Genomic DNA, 26,004 nt, shown 5'->3' with positions numbered 1-26,004 from the left:
CTGTGCTGCTGACGGCAACTAAAAGCAATGTACAGGCGCTCTCAGAATAATTCGGAACGCAACACACGCGGCCGCTCGCCGACGGAGCGCGCCCGTGGAAAAAATAGTACCATGGTCTGCGCGTGCGCGGTCTCCCTAGCGAGCAGGGTTGGCTCCCTAGTGCATCTAGTTTGGGTTGCGTTGCTCCAATACGGTAGCCCTAGGTTTTGTCAAGGGGGCTGGGCCGATGGTGTCCGTGACAAGCTGTGTCTGCGCACGCACTCGCGTTGGAGCATAAGCGCTCGTGTCTGCATGGTCGGGTGCTTGGGCGCCTTTGTTTTTCATTTTTCATCTGGGCCGTATTTATCATTCACTCAAAATATTTATGGTAGGTGACCGTGACTAGCGCTGGCAAAGGGCGGCGTTTGCGTCTGATGCAACCGTGATGATATCGGCGGCTCGATTGATAAAGAGATACGAACATACTTAAACAATGACAGTTAGGCGAATTCCGCCCTATTACAATCGAGGCAACATGCCGAAAAAAGTGCCGATGAATGTGCGGAGAAATATAATTAAGCTCGGTTCACAAGATATACCTCAACGTGAGATATGCCGCCTCACAGGAAAGTCTATAAGTGCGGTCAACCGAATAATCCAAGCATACAGGGATGAAGATGGCCGACTCAAAGATGCAGCACGATCGGGACGACACCGATGCATGTTGCAAGAGTCCGACCTTCTGATTGTTACTGCAGCCGTTGCCGATCCTTTTTAGAGCGCCCGCCAGATCAAGACAGCCCTCAACCTGCAGGCCAGTGAGGAAACAATTAGACGGCGCATGCGAGAGGCTGGTCTTCGTGGATTTGTCGCGGCACAAAAGCCACACATTACGGAGTGCCAAAAACGCCGACGCCTTGAGTTTGGCAGGGCATATGAGCGCTGGACACTGTGAAGAATGGAAGGAAGTCATATTCTCAGATGAATCGACATTTTCATCTAGATGGGATTAAGAGCGCCGGGTATGGAGACCATACAACTGCAGGTATTTTCCTTTTCATTCTGATCTTTTAAGCACAAATTCTTCGGACGCGCAAGAGGTCTTTCATCTGAAAAGACCATTATCCATTGCCTCCTTTTCGTGTAGATATGAGCCTGAGTATGTTTCCGAGATTAACAACAGCCGCCACTCTGCCCTCAACGTTTGGGGAGCAATTAGCAAAGAGGGCCTCGGTCCGATAATCCGGCTGTCCACATTGTTCACAGCTGAAGTTTACAGCGAAATTCAGGACTTCCACCTATTGCCATACGCTCTTGACGGGCCATTTAAAGATGGCTGCTACTTGTTCCAACAAGACCTGAGCCGGTGCACATGGCCAGAGCTGTGGAAAAACTTCTTAAATATGTGGTGTTCGCGTTCTTTACTTGCCTCCGAAAGGTGCAGACTTCAATGTTATGAACGTGTGGGGCACGATGAAGGAAAGTTTATCCAAGCTGAATCTTGGAGGGGCAAGTGCCGACGAGCTCTGGCTTGCCATAACGCGCGAGTGGAAGGGCTTTGGTGAGAGGAGGGACTTCGTAGATGCGCTCTGCGAGTCAATTCCACGCTGCCTACAAGCTGCGCTTCAGGTGGACATCGCGAGATGTTGATAGCAGAACATGCCAAGCGCTTTAGACGAAAGAAAGTTACGTTTCGATTCTTTTTTGTTTTCTGTGGAAAAAATGAACCCAGTGTTCTTCCTGTTACTTCTATTTACTATGTTCTCCTTATTATATTTATTTCATTCAGCTCACACAGCCTACCCTTGATTATCATTGTATATCCCCTCTGAGCAAAAGAAAATGAGTATGAAAATGAATATCTACACCAACAAACGCCCACACGCGATCAATACGTAAGAATACTCGCTTCCAATGATCCAGTTTCCGTGATTGATTGGCGCACAATATATGCGAACCACGTAATGTGGTGCGCCAATAAATGACTGGAGTCGTGAAGAGTTCATTAAAGTGCCCTTCGAATGGATGGATGGATGGATAAAACTTTACTGGATCTATTTAAATGTGGTTGGGCCCCTAGACGTCCGGGAGCCCCCTGGCGGACATCTCTAGGCAAGTACGGTCCACCAGCCAGAGCTGGTCATGCGAGCAAGTGGCCCGAAGAGCGGCCTCCCACGAGGAAAAGGAATGAGGTGGCCTCCTGTGCATGAAACTGGCCTTGAGGAACGTGCCACGTTATTTCATTTTGTAAACTCTTTTATTGCCACTATCGCAGACACACCCTTTAAGAGGGGTCATGTATAAGTGGAAATTGTCCTCGTTTTACGAAGCCATTAGTACCACGGAGTGGGAGATAATTTAATAAGAACTAATACTTCGCAGGACAGGCTAACACGGTTGAAAAAATAGGGCAGCGAGGTCGTTGTAGCCAAGCCGCCTCACTAGCACGTAATCACGCAAAGCATTGCTATTATCTCCCACACGGGATGCAGACCATGGCGAGAATGCGCTGCACGGCGTCCACAAGCCTTTATTTATAGATTATGGTGCATGCTGCGCTACAGACATTCATTCGCCCAGCCCCCCCCTGCACAATGCTAAAGGGCACCTAGCGCTACCTTTTTGGAGCAAGACAACGCCAATCTAGAAACACTAGGGAGCGAAACTTGCTCGCTAGGGAGACTGCGCATGCGCAGACCTTGCCTGTATTTATCCGCCGGCGCGCTGCGCCGACGAGCAGCTGCGTGTCCGGCGTTCCGAATTATTCTGGGGGCACCTGTACATTCGAGAGCTATCATATTTAACTGTATATAGACCTTTTATTTTTTTCTGCTATAGGAATTTAGGCATACTATGTGAGCCCTATTATGCTGTAGTATTATGTTTAAGGATTGAGCGCATTTGACGAACCGATAACTGCACATCGTGCATTAAAGAATTGTTTTGTATCTAATTTATGTTATGACACGTGAATGTTTTTGAAATTTGCAGATCCTTGCTCCCTATCTGAGCGGCCTTGTATGTATGACTTAATGCAGCAATTTGAATTGCATCTGATATACAGGAGCATTACATTTCGGAGCACTCATTCTTTGGCGTTTAATTTGCAAACCGTGCCCTTTTGAACACACTTGTTGCATTGTCTTTATGTTATTATGACTACAGCATTGTGGATACTCAGAATAAACGTTGCACAATGCGGTTGTCATATGAGTTTATTTTAACGAATGGGCAGATTATTCTAGTATTTAACATGGGCCTTGTTGAAAAACTTTGTCGAACGACGCCCGTTTTCAAGCAAGTAGCGCACGTCGTCTTAATGCTGCGTAGGCTCGACAGCTTTCACAACTGTATACCCCGGCCCCACTCGATCAGGCTTCCCCTGTGAAATTGCTAATCGCTTTTTATCTAATACTAGTGCGGAACACAACAGGGAGTCTAAATTGCTTTTCAAGCGAAAGAAAAGCCAAGAAACCGAGTGTTATAACGCATTCAACGCGTGAGTCGCAGCGCGCCGCGCTCGAGAAGGGCAGCAGGGAGCCAGCCGGCGCTGCTTGACGAAGCTCGCGTCACGTCACGTGAGGCACAAGCCTTGACAACCCGGAGGAAGGAAACTGAGGAGAGGCCCTGACGTCACTCTTTGTGAAGCTAAAGTGAAGCCGGAAGTTGGCGTTGTTCATGGCGTTGCTCCGCCTATAGGGCCAGCTCTCCGCTCTTGTTTACATCGCTCACGAAACCACGCCGCGCTGCACGCAACCGTGCTGCTCGGCCGCGCGCGCTCCGCAGTAATAATACACAATCGGTAGCAGATTAGCATGATTTCGCCAAGGAGGGCAAAATTTCCCGCGGATATTCCTTCGTCCGTTGCCATTGCCGTGGCGCGGTACATTGCGTGCAGCATGGCATGCGCGTTCATTTCACGAACTTTAGTTCCTCCGGTCCCACCTGGCCACAGCAACATCCGGTAGAGCACGGTCCAGATAACGCAGCGCAACAAAACACGGAGACCAACGCAAACCTGCCCGCACGGCGCCTTTGCCACGGTACGAAACCTACGGAGCAACACGTGTGAGCGCACAAAACCAAAACAGCCGCCACTGTGGCCCGAAAGGCGTGGCCTCTACGGCAAAAAAAAAAATAAAAAATCAGCAAAAAAGAAGAGGACCTGCAACGTCACTTCCTCCACACTTTTCTCCCAGCACGCGGAGGGGGTAGGGCCTCTCCTTAGTTTCTTACCTCAGTTTCCTTCCTCCGTGCTTGACAAGCAGACAGAAAAGCACGCGACCTTCAACGAGCGAGCGGCAGGTGGAGAAGGGAACGAGAGGCGTGCAGACAGAATTACAGGTGTCGCGTCGCTGACGTCAAGCGGCAGCGGTTGTGGCGACAGTCGATTGCGAAGCGAGAGAGACGGCGACGGAGGATGCTCTCCCAGGGGTGCAGTTACATTCGCACGCTCACCCCAGACGGATGGATGGATGTTATGAGCGTCCCCTTTGGAATTGGGCGGTGGGTTGTGCCACCAAGCTCTTGCTATTACATTGTCTAATGTTTTACTTAGGTAAAACAATAAGAAAAGAAGAAAAAACACGATGAACTCCCACAACCAAATTTTCTGATCCCATATTGTGAACTACGCTTTCGTGCTTCTCCGTTTTTTGTCGTTTCCCTAGATTTCTTCCACCAATCCTCCAATCGCCTCTTACTAATCCCTATTGCGGACATGTTTACTTTTCCACTGCGCTCGCTGAACCCAAGGGCACCAAGGAGGCCAGTGGTGCCTAAATCGACCGCTGGGTAGACGTCTTCACATTCAAATAAAACATTCTGCATAGTTTCTGTAGCTTTACCGAACCAAGCTTCTTCTTCTTCCTTCGTATATCTCGCTTCATAATTACGTGTTCTGAGGCATCCCGATCTCCCTTCGAAAAGTAGTGAGCTTCCCTTTGAGCTATCATAAATTGCTTCTTTCCTGATTTCGTTTTTACTGCTTAAGTAGTTACTCATGGCAGGTTTCTTTTCCATTGCCGCCACCCATGAGATTATTTCAGCCTCTCTGAATTTCGGTTTGACGTTCTTTGTTGCTGTGTTACCAACCCTACAGGCCACACACTTGCTGGTAAGCTTCCTAGTTCGTTTCCTCCACTGGAAATCAATGTTATCCTGTACAGATACCTCAACACTCTCCCAGCCCATTTGCTTTCTTCCATATTCCTCAGTCATTCTTGATACTCAATTTAACTGCGAGCTTCCCTCACTTCAATATTAATCCAGCCGATATCACCCTGCACAGCTTCATTTGTCGTCTTCCCGTGAGCGCCCAATGCGAGGCGACCCACTGACCTTTGGTTCCCATCGAGTACTGATTGTACCCCTGATTTAACGCAAACGACCGCATTTCGAAAAGTAAGTCCTAGAACCATTACACGTTTTCACATACATTGGAGCACCTCGTACCTATTGTATCCCCCTAGCACTCTGTGTTTTCTAATGGCTGCATTTCCCTTATCTTTCACTCTGATTCTTTTTTTCTGTGCATCCATATATCTACTGCCTTTGTTTATCCAAATACCGAAGTATTTATATTCTCTTACCCGAGGTATTTCCTGGCCCTATATCGCCACTGTATGTTCATTGTTTTCATTGAATACCATAATACCTCATTTTCTAACACTAAATTTCAAACCCAAATTGTGGCCTTCCTGTCCACAGATATTAGCCAGACGTTGCAAATCACCTTGATTGTTAGCTAGCAACACAATGTCCTCCGCATAAAATAAACCTGGAAGCTGCTGCCCCACTACTGTACCTGCCTGTTTGTGTGAGAGATTAAAGCCGATATTACTTCCTCCTAGCGCCATCTCCATCCGCACCATGTACAACATAAACAGCAGTGGGGATAAAGGGCACCCCTGTCTCAGTCCCTTGTTGATATGAACTTTCTCCTCGCTCCTCATCCCTTCCCATTCAGCGCAAACGGTATTTTCTAGGTAAATATCTCTGAAAAGCTGTAGACAATCGTCACCTAAGCCTCCCCCTTCCAGAATATCCCACAAAATCTTTCGGTCTACGTTGACATAGGCTTTTGTAATGTCTAAAAAGGCTACATATAATGGTCTGCTTTCTACTTTTGATATTTAAATACACGTAGTAAGAACAAATGAGTTATCATCTAAACGCCTAGCAATTCTGAAGCCATTCTGAAGTTTTCCCCAAAATGTCGTTATTCTCTTCCCATGCTTGAAGCTTTAATTTGAATGCCTGCATTGTTTGCCTGTATATTACCGATGTAATGGTCATCGGTCTATACGAGTGAATTCTATCTTTCTTCCCCTCACCTTTATAAATTCAATTCATTCTACTTTGTCGCCAACTGTCTCGTATTCGTCTATCTTTTAAAGTTTCTTCTACTGCTTTCACCAGAGCTTCCTTACTTTTCGGTCCTAGTTCATTAATCATTCTAACGGGAACCTCGTCTAGCCCTGTGGCTTTGTGCTTACAAATTTTATCTTCGGCTTTCTTCCAGTTGAAATATGTCAGCCCCAGCTCCTTTTCTACCTGGGTCTCTTTCATGCTCTTTTTTTTCTTCAAATACAACTTCGTCCCTGCCTTGGAAATATTCGGCTGTTAGTTTTCGGATTTAATTTATTGCCGCTTCTCCTTCCAGTATGTTTTCATCTTCGTCTGGAATATGTTGTTGTATTGTTGTTGACTTCCTGCCTAATAATTTTATGTGATTCCAAAATATTCTCTGTGCGGCCTTCTTTTTCTCACGTATTTCTGACAACCAACGTTCACTTTCACCTTTTAATTTTGCTTGCACCAGTATTTGAACCATTGACTTTTTCTCCCGCTTTATTTCCCATGCGCGCGCCACCGCAACGACAGTGGTCACGAAAATCCCCTTCTTGACGCAGGTTCCCGTCCTGTGGCTCGTATTGTCGCTTCGGCTGAGCTTCCACGGCAGCAACACGTCTCTGGCTTATCACCATAGCGCACCCGCCCGAATGCCACCCATGGCCCTGAATGATTCTTCGGAAGTCACCTCACACAAGCCGTTCCTTGCCACAGTCCGATTTTTCGTCTGGCAACATCTAGCAACTATGCACGAGGGACAGCCGCATCGACTACATATTCCACCACCGGACTGGGGCCAGTTGGGACACGCAACCGCGACGACAGTGGTCACAAAAATCCCCTTCTTAACGCAGGTCAGTTACCTTCCGAACTCGGCTTGTGTCCGCTCTGGAAATGGCTGTTTTCTTGCGGTGTCGTGGCCCCATTGTGTTATTGGAACTTGTGGGCTGTTGTGTGAAATGTTATCTCTATACATCAATGCTAAAACATTTATTCTGCTCCTGATGCTGTTGGGAGATGTAGAATTAAACCCAGGACCAAATGACGTTTCACCGCCGTCCTTTGAAACTATAACAAAGGCCATATCTCGCATAGAAACATCGCAAAGCTCTGTTCTCTCCGAACTATCTTTAATACGAGCATCACAGAATAGTATCGAGACCCCGTGACCAGCCTTTTGGCTCGCGTTGATGCCCTAGAGAAGATTGTCCAGTCGACTCAGTCAAACGAAATAGGTTGAAAGGCGGACGTCAATGGTAGCCTTGCAAAACTTTCCACTGAAGTCAAAGTTCTTACCGAAAAATGCGATGATGCATAAAATCGCCTGCGTCGTTCAAACTTACTTTTTTGTGGAACTCAACACACAAAGGGTGACACTTGGCTTGAGTCCCAGACAAAAATAGTATCATTCTGCTTCGAGAAACTCGGTTTATCCGTAAGTACAGACGACTTGTAGCGTGCACACCGACTTGGTCGTTACCAGCAAGACAAAGCTAGGCCTATTTCTGTAAAATATGCAAGATTTAAAGATAAATCAAGAATTCTTGCAGTGGCTTCTAAGCTCAATTGTAAAGAAGGCGCCAAATATTTGGTGCCTTCTTTCTAACCATGCATAACCAACTCGCCCCCCAGCACGTGCTCAGTTCTAAGCTCAAGGGCACGAATTTTTCGATTCGCGATTGCTACTCAGCCAGAGTTCGACAGGCGCGAAGGAAACTTTATCTTCATGGACAGCAGAGTGGCAGATCATTTAATCTTCGCTTTGACAAGCTGCTGCTTGATGGCAATCAATTCACGTACAATGCTGGATCTGATTGTATAGTTGAACTGAGGGCATAGCGGTCACTGCGTCTCTCCAGGCATGCGCGTCCCTCTTCTCCCCCTCAGACCGGCCTCGCCTCGATTACTGTCCCTCTTTATCAGAATATGTCGGTCTTGCTCGCGAACATGCGTAGTTACCTGCCTAAGAAAGGCGCCCTAGAATCTATTGTTAAAGACAACAATACTGATCTCGCTATACTTACGGAATCTTGGCTGCATCCAAATATTGTTGACCACGACCTAATAAATGATAGCCAGACATACGCTGTTCACAGGCTTGACAGGTTGGGGCGCAGGGGAGGCTGCATTTTGATTTTTGTAAAAGAAAGTGTTCCTTCATATCTCACCAAATTGAACTGTCAACATGAAATTTTGTGCGTAAATAAATCACTTCGGCCAAGTATGACTGTGATTATTGCTTGTTATCACGCTCCTGATTGTGATGTTTCTTTCAACCATGAACTAAATTCTGTACTAGCGAATCTTTACTCACGCTTCCTGTCTGCGAATTTTATGCTCTGTGATGATTTTAATTTTCCGGACATTAACTGGGCAAATCTAGAGGCACAAAACCGGCCAGCCAAAGATTTTCTTGACACAATCCTTACATTCAACTTTACTCAGTTGGCTAATATGGCAACCCGTGGGGAGAACATTCTAGACCTTGTCCCTGTTTCTAACCCCAAAATAATAAAATCCTTATCATCCGTTGCTGGTCTAAGCGACCACAAATTACGGCTATTTAATCTCTGTATCCCAGTTTCTTCGAGGCAGCCCTCGACCGAATACATTAGGGACTACAACAAAGCAGATTTTAGCAAAATTAACACTGAACTGAACACTTTTTCAAATTTTTTTCGTGAGACGGCTCCTCCTCGTACAGTAGATGACAACTGGTTGCCATTTAAGAATAAATTATTATGGCTTGTTGAGAGACATGTGCCTCTTGTTCGCATTCGCGGTGATTTAGGAAAAGTTTTCCAACACCTTTCGGAGGCTGTCGGGAAGGAAAAAAACGTCTGTTTCGTGATGCGAAACGCTCAAAATCTTCTTCAAAGTGGGACAAGTACTTTAAATGCATGCGCACATACACTAGCACTTTGAGACAACCCAAAAAAAAGTTCTTCCACCACGATTTGCCTAACATACGTTTCAACCCCAAAAATTTTGGAATATTCTGAAACCAATCCAATATGCTCCAATAACATTTCCTTGACTTATCCTGATGTTTCAAACGTGCCGCTTGATCAGCGGTCAGACGTAATGAACTCATTTTTTTCTGTTTTCACTCGTGAGCCTGCACTGAAAGACTTTGATTTGCCCCCCCTCCCCCAGCCACATTTTTCTCCTCATGTTTCCTATTACCATTAATTCTCAAGGCATTGTGAAACTTATTGAAAACCTAAAGATTTCTGGCGCCCCCGGGCCACATGAAATCACTGCTAAGATACTGAAAGGTAGCGAGTTCCCCTATGTTGTCCTTGGTGTCAGTGTTTGTTGGCTTCTTGTGATATGACAAATAAAAATCAGGCCCCTCGGTTAACCCCTTTTGTCTTGTTTAACCAAATGTTCGGGCATACATAGCTGCAGTTGTATCCGCAGTGATGATCACACAGGCACACATTTAAACAAATAAAGCTGCAGACACTAATTATACGGCTATCTAATAGATGCACATCTGCCTCCTGGTCTTTAACCACGGGGTGTAGCCAATTGTTTGTGAGTAAGGTTCCTGTGCCTGTGCTTATTTGGAGCTGTTGTATGATGAGAACCGGGCGTTGTACATCTGTAAACGAGCACAGGCAATGGAACCTTAAAGTCATCATACAATGATATACAATGGTTATTATATAGGTTGTGCTTTTAGTCTAGACTTTGCTGTGCACTTTATCATTTCATTTTTATATGTTCAAAATATTCCGATACATGCCACTGGTAAAAGTGTATTGCTTTTTACCTAGGTGGTCTGGACTCCCTGCGACTCAAAATAAAAAGCATGCGGGAGCCATTTCCGAGGCCAATTGAAGCGGATGAAGAGGAGACATCATCGAGGAAGAAAGAAGTGGGTTTTACTATGTGCTAAAGCTATCATCATCATCATCAGCCTGGTTACGCCCACTGCAGGGCAAAGGCCTCTCCCATACTTCTCCAACAACCCCGGTCATGTACTAAAGCTATAGATTAATTTATTGTAGTGCACAATATGGTAGAAAATTTGCTGTAGCACTGAGCATCTATTGAATCCTTGTTTGTGATGAAATAAGCAAATAACTTGATTGTCACTGTAAGTTTGTATTTGTTGAGTGATTTCAGGTAATGTCATTAGGTGACCTTGGTAATGACCTTGGTAGGAAAAGAGCTCAGGGTGACTGACAAATTTGGTTGGTTTGTGCATGAAAAATTATAGGCCATGTGAAGGAGGTGTGCAGCATTTGTGCGTTCTGTTGCTTTTTGTCTAAGTTTGCTTGAAGTTTAGGGATGTGTATCACAGTAAAATTGAGAAAGATGTTTGATGATATTGCTGCAAACTTTATGCACACAGCACAACACGCCAGATAATTTCTCTGGCCATCAGCCTTCTCCGTGTGCATTGGATTTTATAATAATGTATGTTGGGCCTGCAGGGGCACATTCTTCTGCAAACTTTGTCTACCTTTAACTGGAAGGAGTTGCAAAGTGGAATGTTATAAGTTAATTATGTGGTTTATCGATCACTTAATATAGGGGCACTGGCTCATCACAGCAAGAGTGACAGGACAATGGCATAATAACCATTTCATTGCTACATGCATACCTGCCCACTCTCCAGAACTTTTCTTAAAGTTGACTTTGGGCTCCTGCTACATTTTTATGAATGTCTCATCAATTCTACAGCATCAATGAGAGGGTAGCAGTAGTCGTAATCAAACTCACTAAAAGGTATAAATTAAAGGTAGTACAAACATAAGCTCCAACATCCAGTCACGACGATGAGGAAGTAGATCAGTTTTATGAAGATGTTGAATTAGCGATGAGGAAAGTGCAAACGCAGTATACAGTAGGAATGAGAGACTTCAATGGAAAAGTGGGGAAAAAGCAGGCGGGTGAACAAGCAATTGGCAACTACTGTGTTGATTCTAGAAACGCTAGAGGTTAGATGCTGGTAGAATTTGCAGAAAGGAATAAGCTGAGAATATATAATGAACACTTTTTTCAGGAAACATAGCAGCAGAAAATAGGGGGGACCTGGTGAAGGCCTAATAGTGAAACAAGAAATTAAATTGATTTCATACTTTCTGCCGATGCCAGCATAGTGCAGGATGTAGAAGTAATAGGTAGGGTAAAATGTAGCGATCATAGGTTAGTGAGGGCCAGGATCCACCTCAATTTACAGAGAGAAATAGCAAAATTGGTCAAGAAAAAACAGGTCAACTTAGAGGCAGTAAGGGTAAAAGCAGACAAATTTAGGCTGGTACTTGCAAACAAATATGCAGCCTTAGAACAGAAAGATGACATAGAGGTAATGAATGAAACCGTAACGAGGCAGGCTTCAGAGGCAGCAATTTAAGTGGGAAGCACGGCACCAAGGCAACCACTAGGCAAGCTCCCCCAAGTAACAAAGGACCTAATAAAGAAACAACAAAGAATGAAAGTGTCAGGGCCTTGCAGGATATGAAACGGGGAAGAGCAGCAGGAGCAAATGGAATAACAGTCGATTTGATCATAGATGGAGCAGACATAATGCTTGGAAAACTGGCGACTCTCTGTACGAAGTGTCTATCGACTTCGAGTCCCAGAAAACTAGAAGAATGCAGACATTATGCTAATCCACAAAAATGGAGACGTTAAAGAATTGAAAAATTATACACCCATTAGCTTACTCCCAGTATTATATAAAATATTTACCAAAATAATCTCCAGTAGAATAACGACAACACTGGATTTTAGTCAACCAAGGGAGCAGGCTGGCTTCAGGAAAGGTTACTCCACAATGGATCACATCGATGTTATTAACCAGGTTACCAAGAAATCCGCACAGTACAATAAACCTCTCTATATGGCTTTCATAGATTACGAAAAAGCATTTGATTCAGTAGATACCAGCAGTCAGAGGCATTGCATAATCAAGGAGTACAGACCGCTTACGTAAATACCCTGGAAAATATCTACAGAGATTCCACAGCCACCTTAATTCTATAAAGAAAAGTAGGAAGATACCTACAAAGAAAGAGATCAGACAAGGAGACACTATCTCTCCAATGCTATTTACTGCGAGCTTGGAAGAAGTATTCAAGCTATTAAACTGGGTAGGCTTGGGAGTAAAGATAGACGGCGAATACCTCAACAACCTTCGGTTTGCCGATGACATCGTTCTATTCAGCAACAATGCACACGAGTTACAACAAATGATTCAGGACCGTAACAGGGAGAGTGTAAGAGTGAAGTTGAAGATTAATATGCAGAAGACAAAGATAATGATAAATAACCGGGCAAGGGAACAAGAGTTCAAGATTGCAAGTCAACCTCTAGAGTCTGTGGAGGAGTAAGTTACTAATCACAGGGAACCCGGACCATGAGAAAGAAATTCACAGAAGAATAAAAATGGGTTGAATCGCATACGGCAGACATCGTGAGCTCCTGAACGGGAGCTTACCGTTATCATTGAAAAGGAAAGTATACAATCAGTGCATTTTACTGGTGCTGACATACGGCGCAGAGACTCGGAGGCTGACAAAGAAGCTTGAGAACAAGTTAAGGACCGCGCAAAGGGCGATGGAACGAAGAATGCTAGGCGTAACCTTAAGAGACAGAAAGAGCGCAGTATGGATCAGAAAGCAAACGGGTATAGACAATATTCTAATAGACATTAAGAGAAAAAAATGTCGCTGGGCAGGTCATGTAATGTGCAGACTAGATTACCGTTGGACCGTTAGGGTAATAGAACGGGCACCTAGATAAGGGAAGCGCAGTAGAGGATGGCAGAAGACTAGGTGGTGCGACAAAATTAGGAAATTTGTAGGTGCTGGTTGGAATTGGTTGGCGCAGGACAGGGGTAATTGGAGATCGCAGGGAGAGGCCTTCGTCCTGCAGTGGACATGAATAGGCTGATGATGATGATGACATTATGCATCACCAAACCTTGACATAGCTTAGTGCACAAACACTGCACTTCACCTTTACATATGTTTTGTGATTCTGCAGTATTTTAATGAGAATTGGTAGGATGCATTTCAAAATCGGGTTCAGTGGCATTAAAAGCATAAAAAAATTGCAACTGTTTATTACTGTTTGGTCAGCCTTACCCGAGATTACCCAAATATTCCACCATCAAGTTGCAGGAGCAGCCCACAAGCAGGATAACAAAAAGGAAGAGGCTGGAAGCCGCCAGCGTTTTGCACGAGCGCATAATTGCTCAATCGGACAATGGAGCAGAATCACAGGTTTGTACCTGTTAGGATCATTTTGTTGGCACTCCAATCTGGTTAGCACAGTATGTCTAAGGGGACATGCAGCATGGTTTAAAAAATTATTTTTTACACAGATGTAAGTAATGGTTTGTTTTGCTTCAAGAAGTGTCATTTGTTTTGCCTCGGGAATATTGTTCATGATTATTCAGCCATGTTTCTAAGTATTGGTTTTCTTATTTATATATAATTTCAGAAACCTTAGGTAACATATGGAAAGACAAGTTTCTATAAACGAAAACACCTATTTCATGTCCAGCATACTTGGAAAACACGTCTGACGCAAAACAAGCCGAAAACAACGTAATTAGTAAACATGCATCATGACATGCTTGCACTGAGAGCAAGCTTTAAGACATCTGCTTCACAACTCCTTTTACGGATGCAATGTGCACATTATTCAAAGAGTTGGCACATGTGCAATGAGAATATTTTTAAAATGTATGTGACGTATGTTATATTTTTTGTCTGCCATTGTTTCTTTAGCACCGTCTTCATGTGCACCTGCAAGGGATATACACCCAAAATTCAGCAAGCTTTTGTAAAGCAATCTCGGCAGGAATCTTCGATGTCAGTCCCATTGTGCAGAAATCAGTGGCAGAAATGCACTTTCAATGTGGTTCACTTCAAATTTCTCCCATGCCCTCTGTGTTACTATACCAAAAGCCTTATGTATGTCATGATCAGTGGAGAGCTTTCGTTTAGAACACTATGTGGAATCAATTTCTAAATATTGAACTAGTTGTGAATGTAAGCGAATTCTGCTGAACACATTACTTCTTCACATAATTTATAAAAGTAACCACCGATTTCTGCTTCGACGGTTTGTTTGCTAAGCCTAACTGGGCGTTTTCTTGAATATCATGTAAATCTCTCTGGGATAATTAATTTTCTTGGTGTTTCAGAAGAACGAGGAACCACAGGTTGAAGATGGATTAATTGCTCAACTTAGAAAAGCACTTGAAAAGAAAGACCAAGAGAATAAAAGACTTAAAAAAGAACTTCGGGAGGCAGCATCTTTAAATCAACGGCTGACAAGTGCTCTGCTGCACAAAATTGGTGAGGATGGGCCCTTTCCTTTTTTGTCTATAAAGATAACAGATTTGCTGGGTTCACCTCAATAACATTCCAACATAGATGAGTATCCTGGGTTACAGTAACGCTAATTACCTTATAAAAAATGAAAACTATATTGGCAGGTTTTTATGCAGTTTCGTGATGAAAATGTGTAGGATTGAAATACTATTCTAAAGTTTCCTTGAAACTGACGCATATAGGTGTCTTTTTTTTTTCTTTTCATGAGTATAGTTAAACCAACTTATAATGGTGAATGAGCTGTACTTTGGAACATGAGTGATGCATTCGGGGCGGTGCGGCACGGCGGTGAGATGGCTGCAGCAGCAGAAATATCACTTGATCATATTTCTTTCACCAACAGGAAAATTTTGCAGTTGTGCGGGGTAGAGCTAATATGCTGCAGCGTGGACTCTAGTTCACGGTAACTGCCATTTGTGGGCAGCCGGTGTGTAGAAAACTTCGCAGCAAGGTGCTGTGCCGCCAGTTGTAGGATTATGTGAAATTTTATTTATGTATTTATTTATATACTTCAGAATTTTTCATGTTCTTTGCGATAACAAAGAACAAACTCCCCACTTCAAGCTCTTTTCTCTTAAATTACACCACATCTTTTCCAAAGAGAAAGCAGCTCGATGTGGTCCATGGGGAGGTAATGAAGGAAGTGGCAAGTTCATTGCAGGTGTCAGCTTTTGTTTCTTATTGAACTCATGTTATCTGTTTACTTGCCTTAATATTTAGAAATGTATATGTTGGCCAAAGCGGAAGCATATAAATGACAGCCTGAAGAAGCATGCGCAGAATGTCAAATCAAGAGAAGTCCAGTATATCAGGATTGTGTTAATTGAGGAAATAAATGTGTTCCAGAACAGTGATTGTGTTGAAAATAAAGGCACTTGTGCTGGATACGGGCTTTCTACATTGAGAGAATTGCAGGCAAATGTGTCTTCCAGAACACAATGATTGTTTCGAAAAATAAAGGCACTCGTTATGGATAGGGGCTTTCTAGATTGAAAGAATGGGAGGCAAATGTGCCAGTAGGCCCTAGTTAAACATGCATGAGAAGGAATGTTTATACATTTATTGAAGCTCTCACTGACTTGAGCAGTTAGGTTCCAGCTGCGGTGGTTGTATGTGTTGCTTTTATTGTCTGATTAACCTTGGCCTGCAATTTGGAAACTCCTCAGCATGGATCATGCAGTATAAAGGTTGTAAACAAGGATAAAGTGCCTCAGAAAGGCTGGCCAATGTTTCAATAGGATGTATGTTCGTCAAAGGTGGCCTCGTCATCCTAGGCAGGTAAGTTTTAATGGGGTAATGGAGTGACGTCATGTGCAGTCAGTAGTGGCTGGCTGGAAGGAAGAGACTGAAAAGAAAATGGGCACTGTCATTTGACATCTTTAGGCGTGGTTTCTAAGATGAGGGGACAAGAGTAAGAAAGTGGGAAGGCGGCAAAAAAATGAAGGATTTAAGACGGTGCAGTGTTGGGGGAGTGAGACTTAGTGAGCCTTCAGATGTGCCTTAGGTGGCATGCGTTTGTGGTTATAGAAGAGCAGGTCAGTGTGTGAGTAACAAAAAGACACGAGTTGAAAGAATGACTTGACTTGCATAGCAGCAATGTGTCAGGTAATTTTTAAACTGTTAAGATGGCGACACGAAGTTTGGGGCTATGAATTTCACTCTCCCACTCTTGTCCCCTCGTCTTAGAAACTGTGCCTAAAGACATCAAACGACAGTGGTCATTTTCTTCTCGGTCTCTTCCTTTACAGCCAGCTGCCAACAAAAACGACCATACCTAATGTCACTCCACTAACCCGTTAAAACTAACCTGCCGAAGATAACGAGGGCACCTTTGATGAACATAGGTCCTCCTATTGAAAGGTTGACCAGCCTTTCTGAGGCACTTCATCCCTGTTTACAACCTTTATATCGCATGTGCGCTGCTCCATCTGTCAGCCCTCTTTTTGATTCAGCATGTAATTTTGCATGTATGTATTCAACCCTGAAAAGCCCAATGTATTATTTTTAATACTGAATTGGCTGCCTAAAAACTTATGCACTGGAAACTTAGTGTGGAGCCAAAACTAGTGTTTTTGATAAGCTGCAGAGAGTTTTCAGTTTGGACAATCTTGCAAATCAATTACTAATCAAGTAATTGTAATAGTGAATAATTTTTGCTGCAAATTGTTTCATGGTTTCTTTTGTACCAATTTATCATCCGTGTCCAGAAATGAATGTGATCAAGTTGTTTTGATTTTCTGTAATGTGGAATGGTGCTCAGGTCTTCTTGGAGTTCATCTTTTCTACCTCACCTTTAGTTGCAGGTTCAGTGAGATGTCATGTGTTTTTCACTTGGTTTCTGTCTCTTTGCACTGGTTTCCTACAATGCATACATACCAACTTGCCCAGCTTACTGTTTTAGAATGAACTCGTATATAGAGTTCTTTCATGCTTGCATGGGCAGTAACATTTACGTGAATGGTGCCAAGAGGCTGTTTATAGGACAGCTAAACTATTTGATGGCTATCTCTCCATGAAGGCTTTTTCAAGGGACAGAAAAGCTTAGAATTATATTAGTATAGGGGGCTGTGTTATTGTGAAATAGTAATGGGGTTCTTCCTTTTGGAATTTTTTCTTTAGAGGTAGCCCGAGCCACAGCAGAAAGGCTAGATGGTCAAGTCATCGCAGAGTATTTGATGCCCTGCTGTTTGGATGCAGGTAACGCTTTCTTTCTGCCCTTGAATGTCCCAATTTCATGATATACTAGTCACTCAACTGTGTTTTGTGCCATTACAGGCACTGGGCTACCCAAGGAAATGGTGCCAGAGAGGGCAAATGATGCAGGTATGTTTAAGTCTTCTGTTATTGGCTGCTACTTGGATAGCTATATCTAGTTGAGCTGTAGTCCACTATACTTGGAGATGGTGAACAGTATTTCTTTTTGCTTTGTATTTTCTAGAAAAAAAGTTACATTGCTCACTCGCATATCTATTTTCCATGCAGGCACTGATGCCTTTGACATGCCCGACATTGATGCCTTTGACATGCCCTGTAGTGAGCAGGATCTTGCTGCATCTTCTGGTGAGTATTGGCTGCATTCTTCAGTGTTGCAAGGAAGGATGACATAATTAGTACTATCTTTGTTTTTCACATATTTGGATGACGCTCATTATTTGTGCAGGCATTGATACCCCTGTGGAAGGTGGCCCCATCGCGGGACATTGTTCTGCATCCAGTGGTGAGTGTTGAGCATGCTTTTTCGTGTTTTGGAAGTGGATGCTATTACTTGACAACACATCCTTGTTTAGTGCATGTACTTAGACAAAGCAGAATTGCAGTTATACTATTGCCTTTGTGCTATCCTATTGTTCTGGATCAACAATAACATTATGTGGGTGTAATTTAGCAACAAAACAGCAAATCCAAAGGCAAAAAATAGCATACGTGCAGTTTACAATGTCTAGGATGCGCAATAACTGCAACACATTGCACATCCTAGATGTGGGGCGAGTCTGATATGGGCCAATCTAAATGTACTGGGTCTGTCTAATATAAATTTACAGCTTGACAAACTTAACAAAAGAAACCTGTTTTCAAAGGTTTTTGAAATGAAGGTTAAAGTAAATCAAGATTAACGAAATCTCGTGTAGTCTGAAAGTAACCGCATAATAGGAATAAAAATATAATGCTGACCAAAATGGGGTTGTCTAAAAATTCTTATGCATTTCAGCTTCCACACGGAGGCCTTGTTCATTGAGCTGAGAGGCACAAAACCTTCAGCTTAAATCCACATAAAAATCGTTTCAGGCATCTTGCGCATGGGAGATTACCATCATTTCGATTAAGCGTGTGTGCGGTTGTTTGCATTGTCAGGGATTCCAGATACTATCGCTTCGTCCAGGTCTTTTCTTGGGCGATGACTGAAGCTTCGCTCCAGTTGAAATCGTGTTACGTGGATTCTGCGTCTTCAGCAAGTGCACTGGAAGGGACTTTTTTTTTCACATCATTCATGTGCTCCTTTAGGCACTGCTAAAAATTTCCGCTTTCACTAGTGTAGACATAATTGCAGACTGCGCACAGTATCTTATATATTGACAATCCCATTTTGGTTGTTGTTTTATTCCTATTATAAAGGTTAAAGTACTTCTTAGTGCTTTTTGTGGCAAAGAATGGAATTATATACTTGACCAGGTGATGCAACAGGTGGCACTTATGTAAAGCCTATCAATGAATAAAAATAAGGCCATCAATTATAGTTTGGCACTTCTGCACTTATGTTTTGCCATTCTCCCCCCACACCTCCAGCTTTTTGCCTCTTTTGTCATCTTGTGACATTGTGCGGCTTTCATTTCATTGCTTCTTTGATCAGAAGTGTGTCATTTATAGACGACTCTCTGCCGCTACTTCTGTTACAGTTGCATGTATACTTAAAAGGGTAACTGACACAAAATTTGTGTGTCATAGCCACCGACTTTGTAATCAGTGGGTGTGGCGCAGTTCCTTAAACGTGCAATTCCTAAATAACATATTTTAATTCGATGAATTAAAAGAACGCATGAAATGTTTTGCTGAAGGGCTCGCTTACAAGGGACCTTTGTATGTCATGAACATTGGATGTGATCACAAGGTATCACTGATGCAGTATTAACAGCTGAATTGTGATCATCCTTGTAAAAACCTTCAAACAGGATAATAGGAGAGAAAGGTGCAAAAGATAAAAGGCGCTGTGCATTTTGGCAGAGTCAACAATAGGGGACCAAGCTCATCATTCCTTGTTTAAAGCCGGGAAGCGCAGAGTGAAAGAGCGCAGTGGTTTATTCGGCACTTAAGCTTTCTGAAATACATGGTCATTGTGTAGCAGAACTTTTTGTTGGGCTAGTTGGTGCATATTACTGAAAGCGCTCGTCCGTGTCTCTTCTTCTTGTGTCGTCTGTTTGGCGCTACAGTACTTCAGTCATTGTGTAGCTTGCAACCAGTGGACTTGACTGATGAACATGTGAACCACCGTCTCTTAATTTCATGACATGCAAAGATGCTTTGTAAGCAGACCTTCTTTGACAAGAAACTGCCCTCCATTTGGTGCACATTTTGAAACGGTCATCTTAAAAAAAGGTATAAAGGGTGATCTTTAGCTTATTCAAGAAATTATGCCATGCATAACTTTTTTGCATGAGTCGACAGCCGTCTAATAAACCAGCCATGGTTGCTTAGTGGCCATACTGTCGTGCTGCTAAGCACAAGGTCAGGGGATCAAATCCTAGCTACGGCGGCCGCATTTTGATTGGGGTGAAATGCAAGAACACCCATATACTTTGATTTAGGTGCACATTAAGGTACCCCTGATGGTCCAGATTAATGCAGACTCTGTCAGTATGGCTTGCCTCATAATCAGATGGTGGTCTTGGAACGTAAAACCTGACAATTAAAAAAATTTTATCTATCTGATAAAGCAAGAAAAATTGGATCCTCAGTTGTTTTAGTACTCTTTTACGTGAATCCGCAGCAGAAGTGTCGCATGCTAATAGAGCTTGCGAGGGCCACATTATTTCATCAGAAATACTCTTAGCCACACAAACTAAATGTGGCAGCTGCTCTGAAAAATCAGCTACAATGAAGTATAAGACATGTATCATCTTCTCAGTGCCTTGTGCAAACTACAACATTGTCAACTAAGCTTGGGAACATCCCATTATGTTCTGTACGATTTTAATGCTTGCATCAAAGCAGTCACACCTTAGCAGAGTTCTCTCAGCGACTTTGAGGATGCTGGGATGTTGAAAAGCTAGTTAATGCATATAGTTGAATTCAAATGAAGCACAATATGCGTACAAGCACATAAACAAGAGGGGAAATACATGAAATTTGCCGACTAATGGAGTTCAGCATAATGCCACAATTGGGCTATGCTTTTGCACTGAAACCTCATTAAACCATAGTTGGTCGGAGCGTGGAAAAAGTATGTACTAAACGGTAGTACTGCTTAACGAAAATAGTTTAAGATTGCCCACTTAGCTGTCAAAAACGGAACTCAGAAAGAGTGTGATGAAAGGACAAACACATGCAGTATTTATTCACTTCGCACGACAAAAGTCTGCTATTTTCATTTTCGTTTGATGACCTGGCCTAGCAGCGACGACAGCAGCCTCAAACTTGCTGAAGCAGTGAGTCACCTTTTCAGCCAGCCCCCTTTTCTCGGCAAACACTCACATGGCAGATTCCTTGTTGGCGCTGCATATTCTCCATGCACGGGTGCTGTTCTTGTCAGTACGATTGCATTCATGATGCTGACATAACGTGCAGCTTCTGCTACTGTCACGTCTGAATCGCTCACGCTGTCGTCCTCATCACTGTCGTTAGGTGACACTTCGGCAACAATGGCGAAAAACTGAACCTTGTAGCCGTCATTTTTTCCCAACTTCTTTGCATTCCAAATGCCACACACCGTAGTCAACAGTAGATGCCTGTCGCGTGCCAGCACCAACTTCGTGCCACGTTTCATGGCACGATGTCCAATTTTTCTTCTATGCTGAGCACCCGGTATTTTTTATCTGAGCTTCGGCATGACGCGAGTCCTCGCTTGTACGACGCCGAAATTATGTTGATGTGGCTTCACGCGCAAATACTTAAGGCACTTGGAGACTGTTCTGACCTCTGAGACTTGTTCTAACGGGCCGTCCAATGAGGACGACGCACCGCCGTGATTGTACGACGAAAAGTGGAAACACTACGCACTAACCGATACGTGCGCAATAAGCTGGTACGGTTCGTGCAGATACAAAACGCAATGTGTTTAATGGCCGCTAAGTCAGGGATTTGATTTTACTACTTTTAAAATGAAACTACTGTTTAGGCAGGTACAGTTCAATGAGGTTTTACTGTAATTGCATTTTTTCACAATGTAAGTGTATGCAATTTGATATGAGTGGGTTCAACTGTATTTGGTTCTAAGGGCATAATGCTCCCACACAGTGTCCTTTAGCATTGCACTTGAGCTCAAGAAGCACAATGGGGACTATTTATTTTGATGTAATGATACCAATTTCGCAGAGAAACAACAGCCTGCACTTGCAGCGCCTCCAGACTTCACAAGCTCAAGCCAGGCACCAGAAACACCCCCACACTTCACAAGCGCAAGCCAGGCACCAGCAGGCTTCTTTGAAGAAGTCAATGGCCAGGTGACACTGCTAATGATTTATTGTGATTATAATTATAGTGCGGACAGTCAAACTTTTTTTGCCAAGGATTAACTGCATGTTGTAAATATTGTCCAGTATTTGCTGTTTCGCTTATTTGGTGCAGTTTAATGATATTTCATAAGTTGTGGGAGTTCTGTGTTGTATACACACCAGTGAAAATTTAGTAAACCTTAAAGTGGGAAAATCCAAAGCATGCTCTTTATGCATTTGCTTACACATGGGCATAGTGCACAGGAGTGCTGTGAACTTGTGTTTTGTGATCAGAGTTTGGTTAAATAATATTGTAGGGGCACATTCTTTTTTGTGTACACTAGACATTTAAAGATAGCTGCTGCATCGAATGACACCGCCGTTTCAATCTGCCCATTATGATGTCATATTTCTGCTGATAATGATTTCTAGGATCAATTTAGCAGCAGAAAAAGAGCAGACTGCTACAATTTCGCTTTGCTTTAGTATTAATTATCAAGGAACTGCAGAAGTTAAATCTTAAGGTGCTACATATGGCATGCAGGGAGTGATATCTCCCTTTTAAAGCAAAAAATTCTGTTTTTGATGGGTGTATGATGAGGATTGGTGTCCGTATACCTCCTCCTGAGGCTAAGAAGAAACGGGGTTAACTGAGAAGCCCTTCTCATCATATCATGAGAAGCCAACAAGGACACCAAGGAAAACAAGGAAAATTACTTGTACTTACTAATTGAATTAAAGAAATGATAAATTAATGGCAATGAAAGTGGATGAAAAAACAACTTCCCACAGCTGGGGAGCGTTCCCACATCGTTGCATTATGCATGCAATGCTCTAACCAAATGAGCTACTACGGCGCGCGGCATAGTAGGCCAGCGCCACCACTCACAAACCTTGGCAGCGGATGTGGAGCATCCTTTCTGCCGCAGGCGTCACGAGCACATGATCTTTCTAGGTGAAAGCAACTGTTTAATAAACCCGCACATGCTATATGAAGGCATCAATGTTGCCGGATTTGAGACCGTCATTATGTAAGAACGAGAAGAAAGGGGGTTAACTGAGGGGCCCAATAATTATTAATCACATCATGAGATGCCAACAAAAAGAAAACATAGGGGAAATTACTTGCACTTACTAATTGAATTGAAGAAATGATAAATGAAAAAACAAATTCTCACAGGCGGAGAACGATCCCACGTCTTTGCATTCTTCCTGAGGCTGTTGCTTATAATGGTGTGTGCAAGTTTATTTTTGCTGATGACTGTTTTACATTACTAGGCAGCGAAATTTTTTTCTTGTCTTATGGGATATCTACTTGACTCCTCCTTTATAGATAGTTATATTTTAGCAAAAAAATAATTGTTACTTTTCATCACTATCTTTATGCAGGTAAAGGTTGGTGAAAACACCTTCATGCCATTAGACAAATGGCTGTTTGTCACGAAGAACATATCGGATGCCAAGTGCTGTTTGGAGCTGGCCATACACTTTTGGCTACCTTCTGAGGCAGCCACATGCAGCCTTACAGGCGAGGCGTGCCGCAGCATGGCCGCGAACTCAACAAAGCTGCCGGCCACACCAGAGAAGGTGGAGATGGTAAAGAGTAAGTATATACTACAGCAGACATTTCTTCACAATATTACACATATTGCCCTGCAGTGGCTATGGTGTTATGCTGCTGACCATGAAGGCTACAAGCTTGACTCCCACTCGCTTCCAATATGGGAAGAATTCAAGAACATTGGGTTCTTCAGGAATTCCTGAAGAACCCAATGTGGTCATAAAAATCGGGAGCCCTCCACTACAGCATTTCTTGTAGCTCAGCTGTTTTTTCCATGTTAATTCTCATCAGTTAACCAATTGGTCTACCCAAATAAGTCTGTAGAACCAAAATGTATACACTTGACTCCAGTGATAGAAAACTCACCTCAGTGGAACTACTGTATAAACTTAAATAGGGTTGCAACATTGGCTGGCTGCCCATTGGAATGATAATGATATGGTGTATTTCCGTTAACTAGTCCGGTTAATTCGATCCTGTTCTGAAAGCTTCAGCTGGCACTCATACATTTCCATTGGCTCAAATGCATTATTTCTATCTGAAGTTGGCCTTCGCTAGATAATGCAAACTTAGGTAATCATAATCATGCATGCTGTGACCCCCCGAAGAGTTGTTCAATAGCTGCTGTGTTTGTCTTGGGTGTTACTTAAGGCACAGTGAATGCACTGAACATATATCTTCCTCCAAATACCCCATTTAAGGCTTGCCTGTGGACATTTTAAGAAGTGAAAACAGTTTACAATTAATTATACACTATTTGCTTGGATTTAATATGCACATTTTTTTTATAGTAACATTAGTCTCAAAATTTTCTCTGCAGTACAGTCTAATGAAAAAGACGAGAAAACAGTGCCGTGCACGCCTAGCGAAGCTATGTGGGCTGGATGCAGTGCGTGGCCAAAGATGAGTTGGAGACTAGTGGTATAAACTGTAAAAGCAAGCTACTATAGTTCAAATTGCCTAGCATTACACAGAATATGATAGCTGCACTTTTCTTCGGCAACCTTTTGTGCGCAGGTAGACATATTGTGCAAAAGAAGCAGCATACCGTATTTACTCGCGCAATGATCGTACCCCTGAATTTTGTCGTCAAAATTCGTTTTTTTTTATTTGCCGTGTAATGATCGCACCCCGAACTTGCCGCAGCGATATGTCGTGTGCCAAGTGCACATGTTGATCTCATTTACCATCTGTCGAATGCTCTGCGAACGACTCTTCAAGACAAACCAAGCGGTCTGCACGCACCAAACATTCTTAAGTAGATGCCTCATTTCATAACTTTCATCACTTTCTGCACTTCCACAACTAAAAAAAAGCTGCAACCAAACTTGCCTTTATTATGTGTAGACTTTATAATGGTTGTGGTCAACAACAACAAAAAAGGCGCCTTTCAATTCTTCTCATTTGCACTCGTGGGCATGCAACAAATCGCCAGTGGCAAAGATAGTAGCCACGTTTACAGTGATACGTTAAAAGTGTACCCTGTTCATACGCCGACGCTTGTAACACAGCTAAGATATTCACCCACCCTTAGCGGAAACGTGCCCTATTAGGATAGTAGTGAAGACAGATGCCGCAGTTTCTGCAGGATGCCGGCCCTGTGTTTTTATGTCACTGGCAGCTAAGCGCGCCCATCTGCTTCTGTCCCCCCAAAGTGGACATGGCTATGTTATTGCCGCAAACTTGCCAATATTAACGATATTATTCAATAATGCAGGAAAAACTGTTTCAATGCACGTAATGCACTCACGAGAAGAAAAAAATATCGCGTTCAGCGCGTTCGGCTTGCTCCACCGGCCGCCATTTTTGTTTTGGTGTCCCGCAGCAAACGCGGGAGGAAAAAAAATTTTTCTTTTCGAGGGAAATTTCACCCGCGTAATGATCACAGCCCTGACTTTGCGTCAATTTTTCTGACAAGAAAAGTGCGATCATTAGGCGAGTAAATACGGTATATATGCAGCCTATCCTTCACTGAAATGTCCTCAATCCATGTCCTTCACTTAAATGAAACTTCATTGAACCCTACACTTTTTCTTTCCCCTCATGTTGTTTAAGTAGATACCACTGAGCATCACTTCTGCAATATTTTTCAGACTGCCTGGAAAAATACATTGACCTCCACCCTGCACCACAGCCACCTAGGGAGCATCGCGTCAATGCTGTGAGGAAGTACTTGCGTACTTTCTTTACCGAAGCAGCACGGCAGAGCAAGAGGGTGCGCAAAGCTCCAAAGCATGCTGATATGCAATAAAAATGGAATATATATAAGCAACGGTGTTACACCACTTATTGCAAGTATGGTGTTATAGTGCCTGTTAGGCCTATTATACATGTTTGACCTAACTTGCAAGTTCTTTTTTCTCCATGGGCAAGCTGCCTTTCATGTTTCTTGGCTCTGAAATCATACATGGCAAACATCAACATTATGGGTCAGTTCGATTCACCTCAACCACTGAACCAGTTTACAGCAGGGCGCAAGTATATAGTTCAGAAATTATGCAGCTCATATTTAGTGGTGCAAGCCCAACGCTCAAATGCGATACTGTCCAGACGCGAGCAGGCATAATGTTTTCTCTGCCTAAAGTGTGCCGTTCGCGTCGGTTTA

At 43.1% G+C, this 26,004-nt stretch overlaps 1 protein-coding gene across 1 annotated transcript in view; it reads left to right on the top strand.

The window, feature by feature from the left end:
- The window catches only part of LOC142566702 (uncharacterized), a 38,645-nt gene extending 12,995 nt beyond the window's left edge, over nucleotides 1-25,650 (top strand). Inside the window, exons 2-12 of the mRNA XM_075677542.1 lie at nucleotides 6,894-7,187; nucleotides 10,116-10,216; nucleotides 13,473-13,574; nucleotides 14,504-14,657; nucleotides 17,313-17,390; nucleotides 17,469-17,516; nucleotides 17,676-17,753; nucleotides 17,854-17,910; nucleotides 21,720-21,847; nucleotides 23,228-23,441; nucleotides 25,493-25,650. Coding sequence (XP_075533657.1) covers nucleotides 10,151-10,216; nucleotides 13,473-13,574; nucleotides 14,504-14,657; nucleotides 17,313-17,390; nucleotides 17,469-17,516; nucleotides 17,676-17,753; nucleotides 17,854-17,910; nucleotides 21,720-21,847; nucleotides 23,228-23,441; nucleotides 25,493-25,650 — 1,083 coding nt within the window. The 5' untranslated portion in view covers nucleotides 6,894-7,187; nucleotides 10,116-10,150. The remainder of the gene's footprint in view (nucleotides 1-6,893; nucleotides 7,188-10,115; nucleotides 10,217-13,472; nucleotides 13,575-14,503; nucleotides 14,658-17,312; nucleotides 17,391-17,468; nucleotides 17,517-17,675; nucleotides 17,754-17,853; nucleotides 17,911-21,719; nucleotides 21,848-23,227; nucleotides 23,442-25,492) is intronic.
- The last annotated feature ends 354 nt before the right edge of the window (nucleotides 25,651-26,004 follow it).

The sequence above is a fragment of the Dermacentor variabilis genome, unplaced genomic scaffold (assembly GCF_050947875.1).
Source record: "Dermacentor variabilis isolate Ectoservices unplaced genomic scaffold, ASM5094787v1 scaffold_13, whole genome shotgun sequence".
NCBI classification, from domain to species: Eukaryota; Metazoa; Arthropoda; class Arachnida; order Ixodida; family Ixodidae; genus Dermacentor; species Dermacentor variabilis.
The sequence above is the reverse complement of the archived record's forward strand: the minus strand, read 5'-3'. Positions and strand labels throughout refer to the sequence as shown.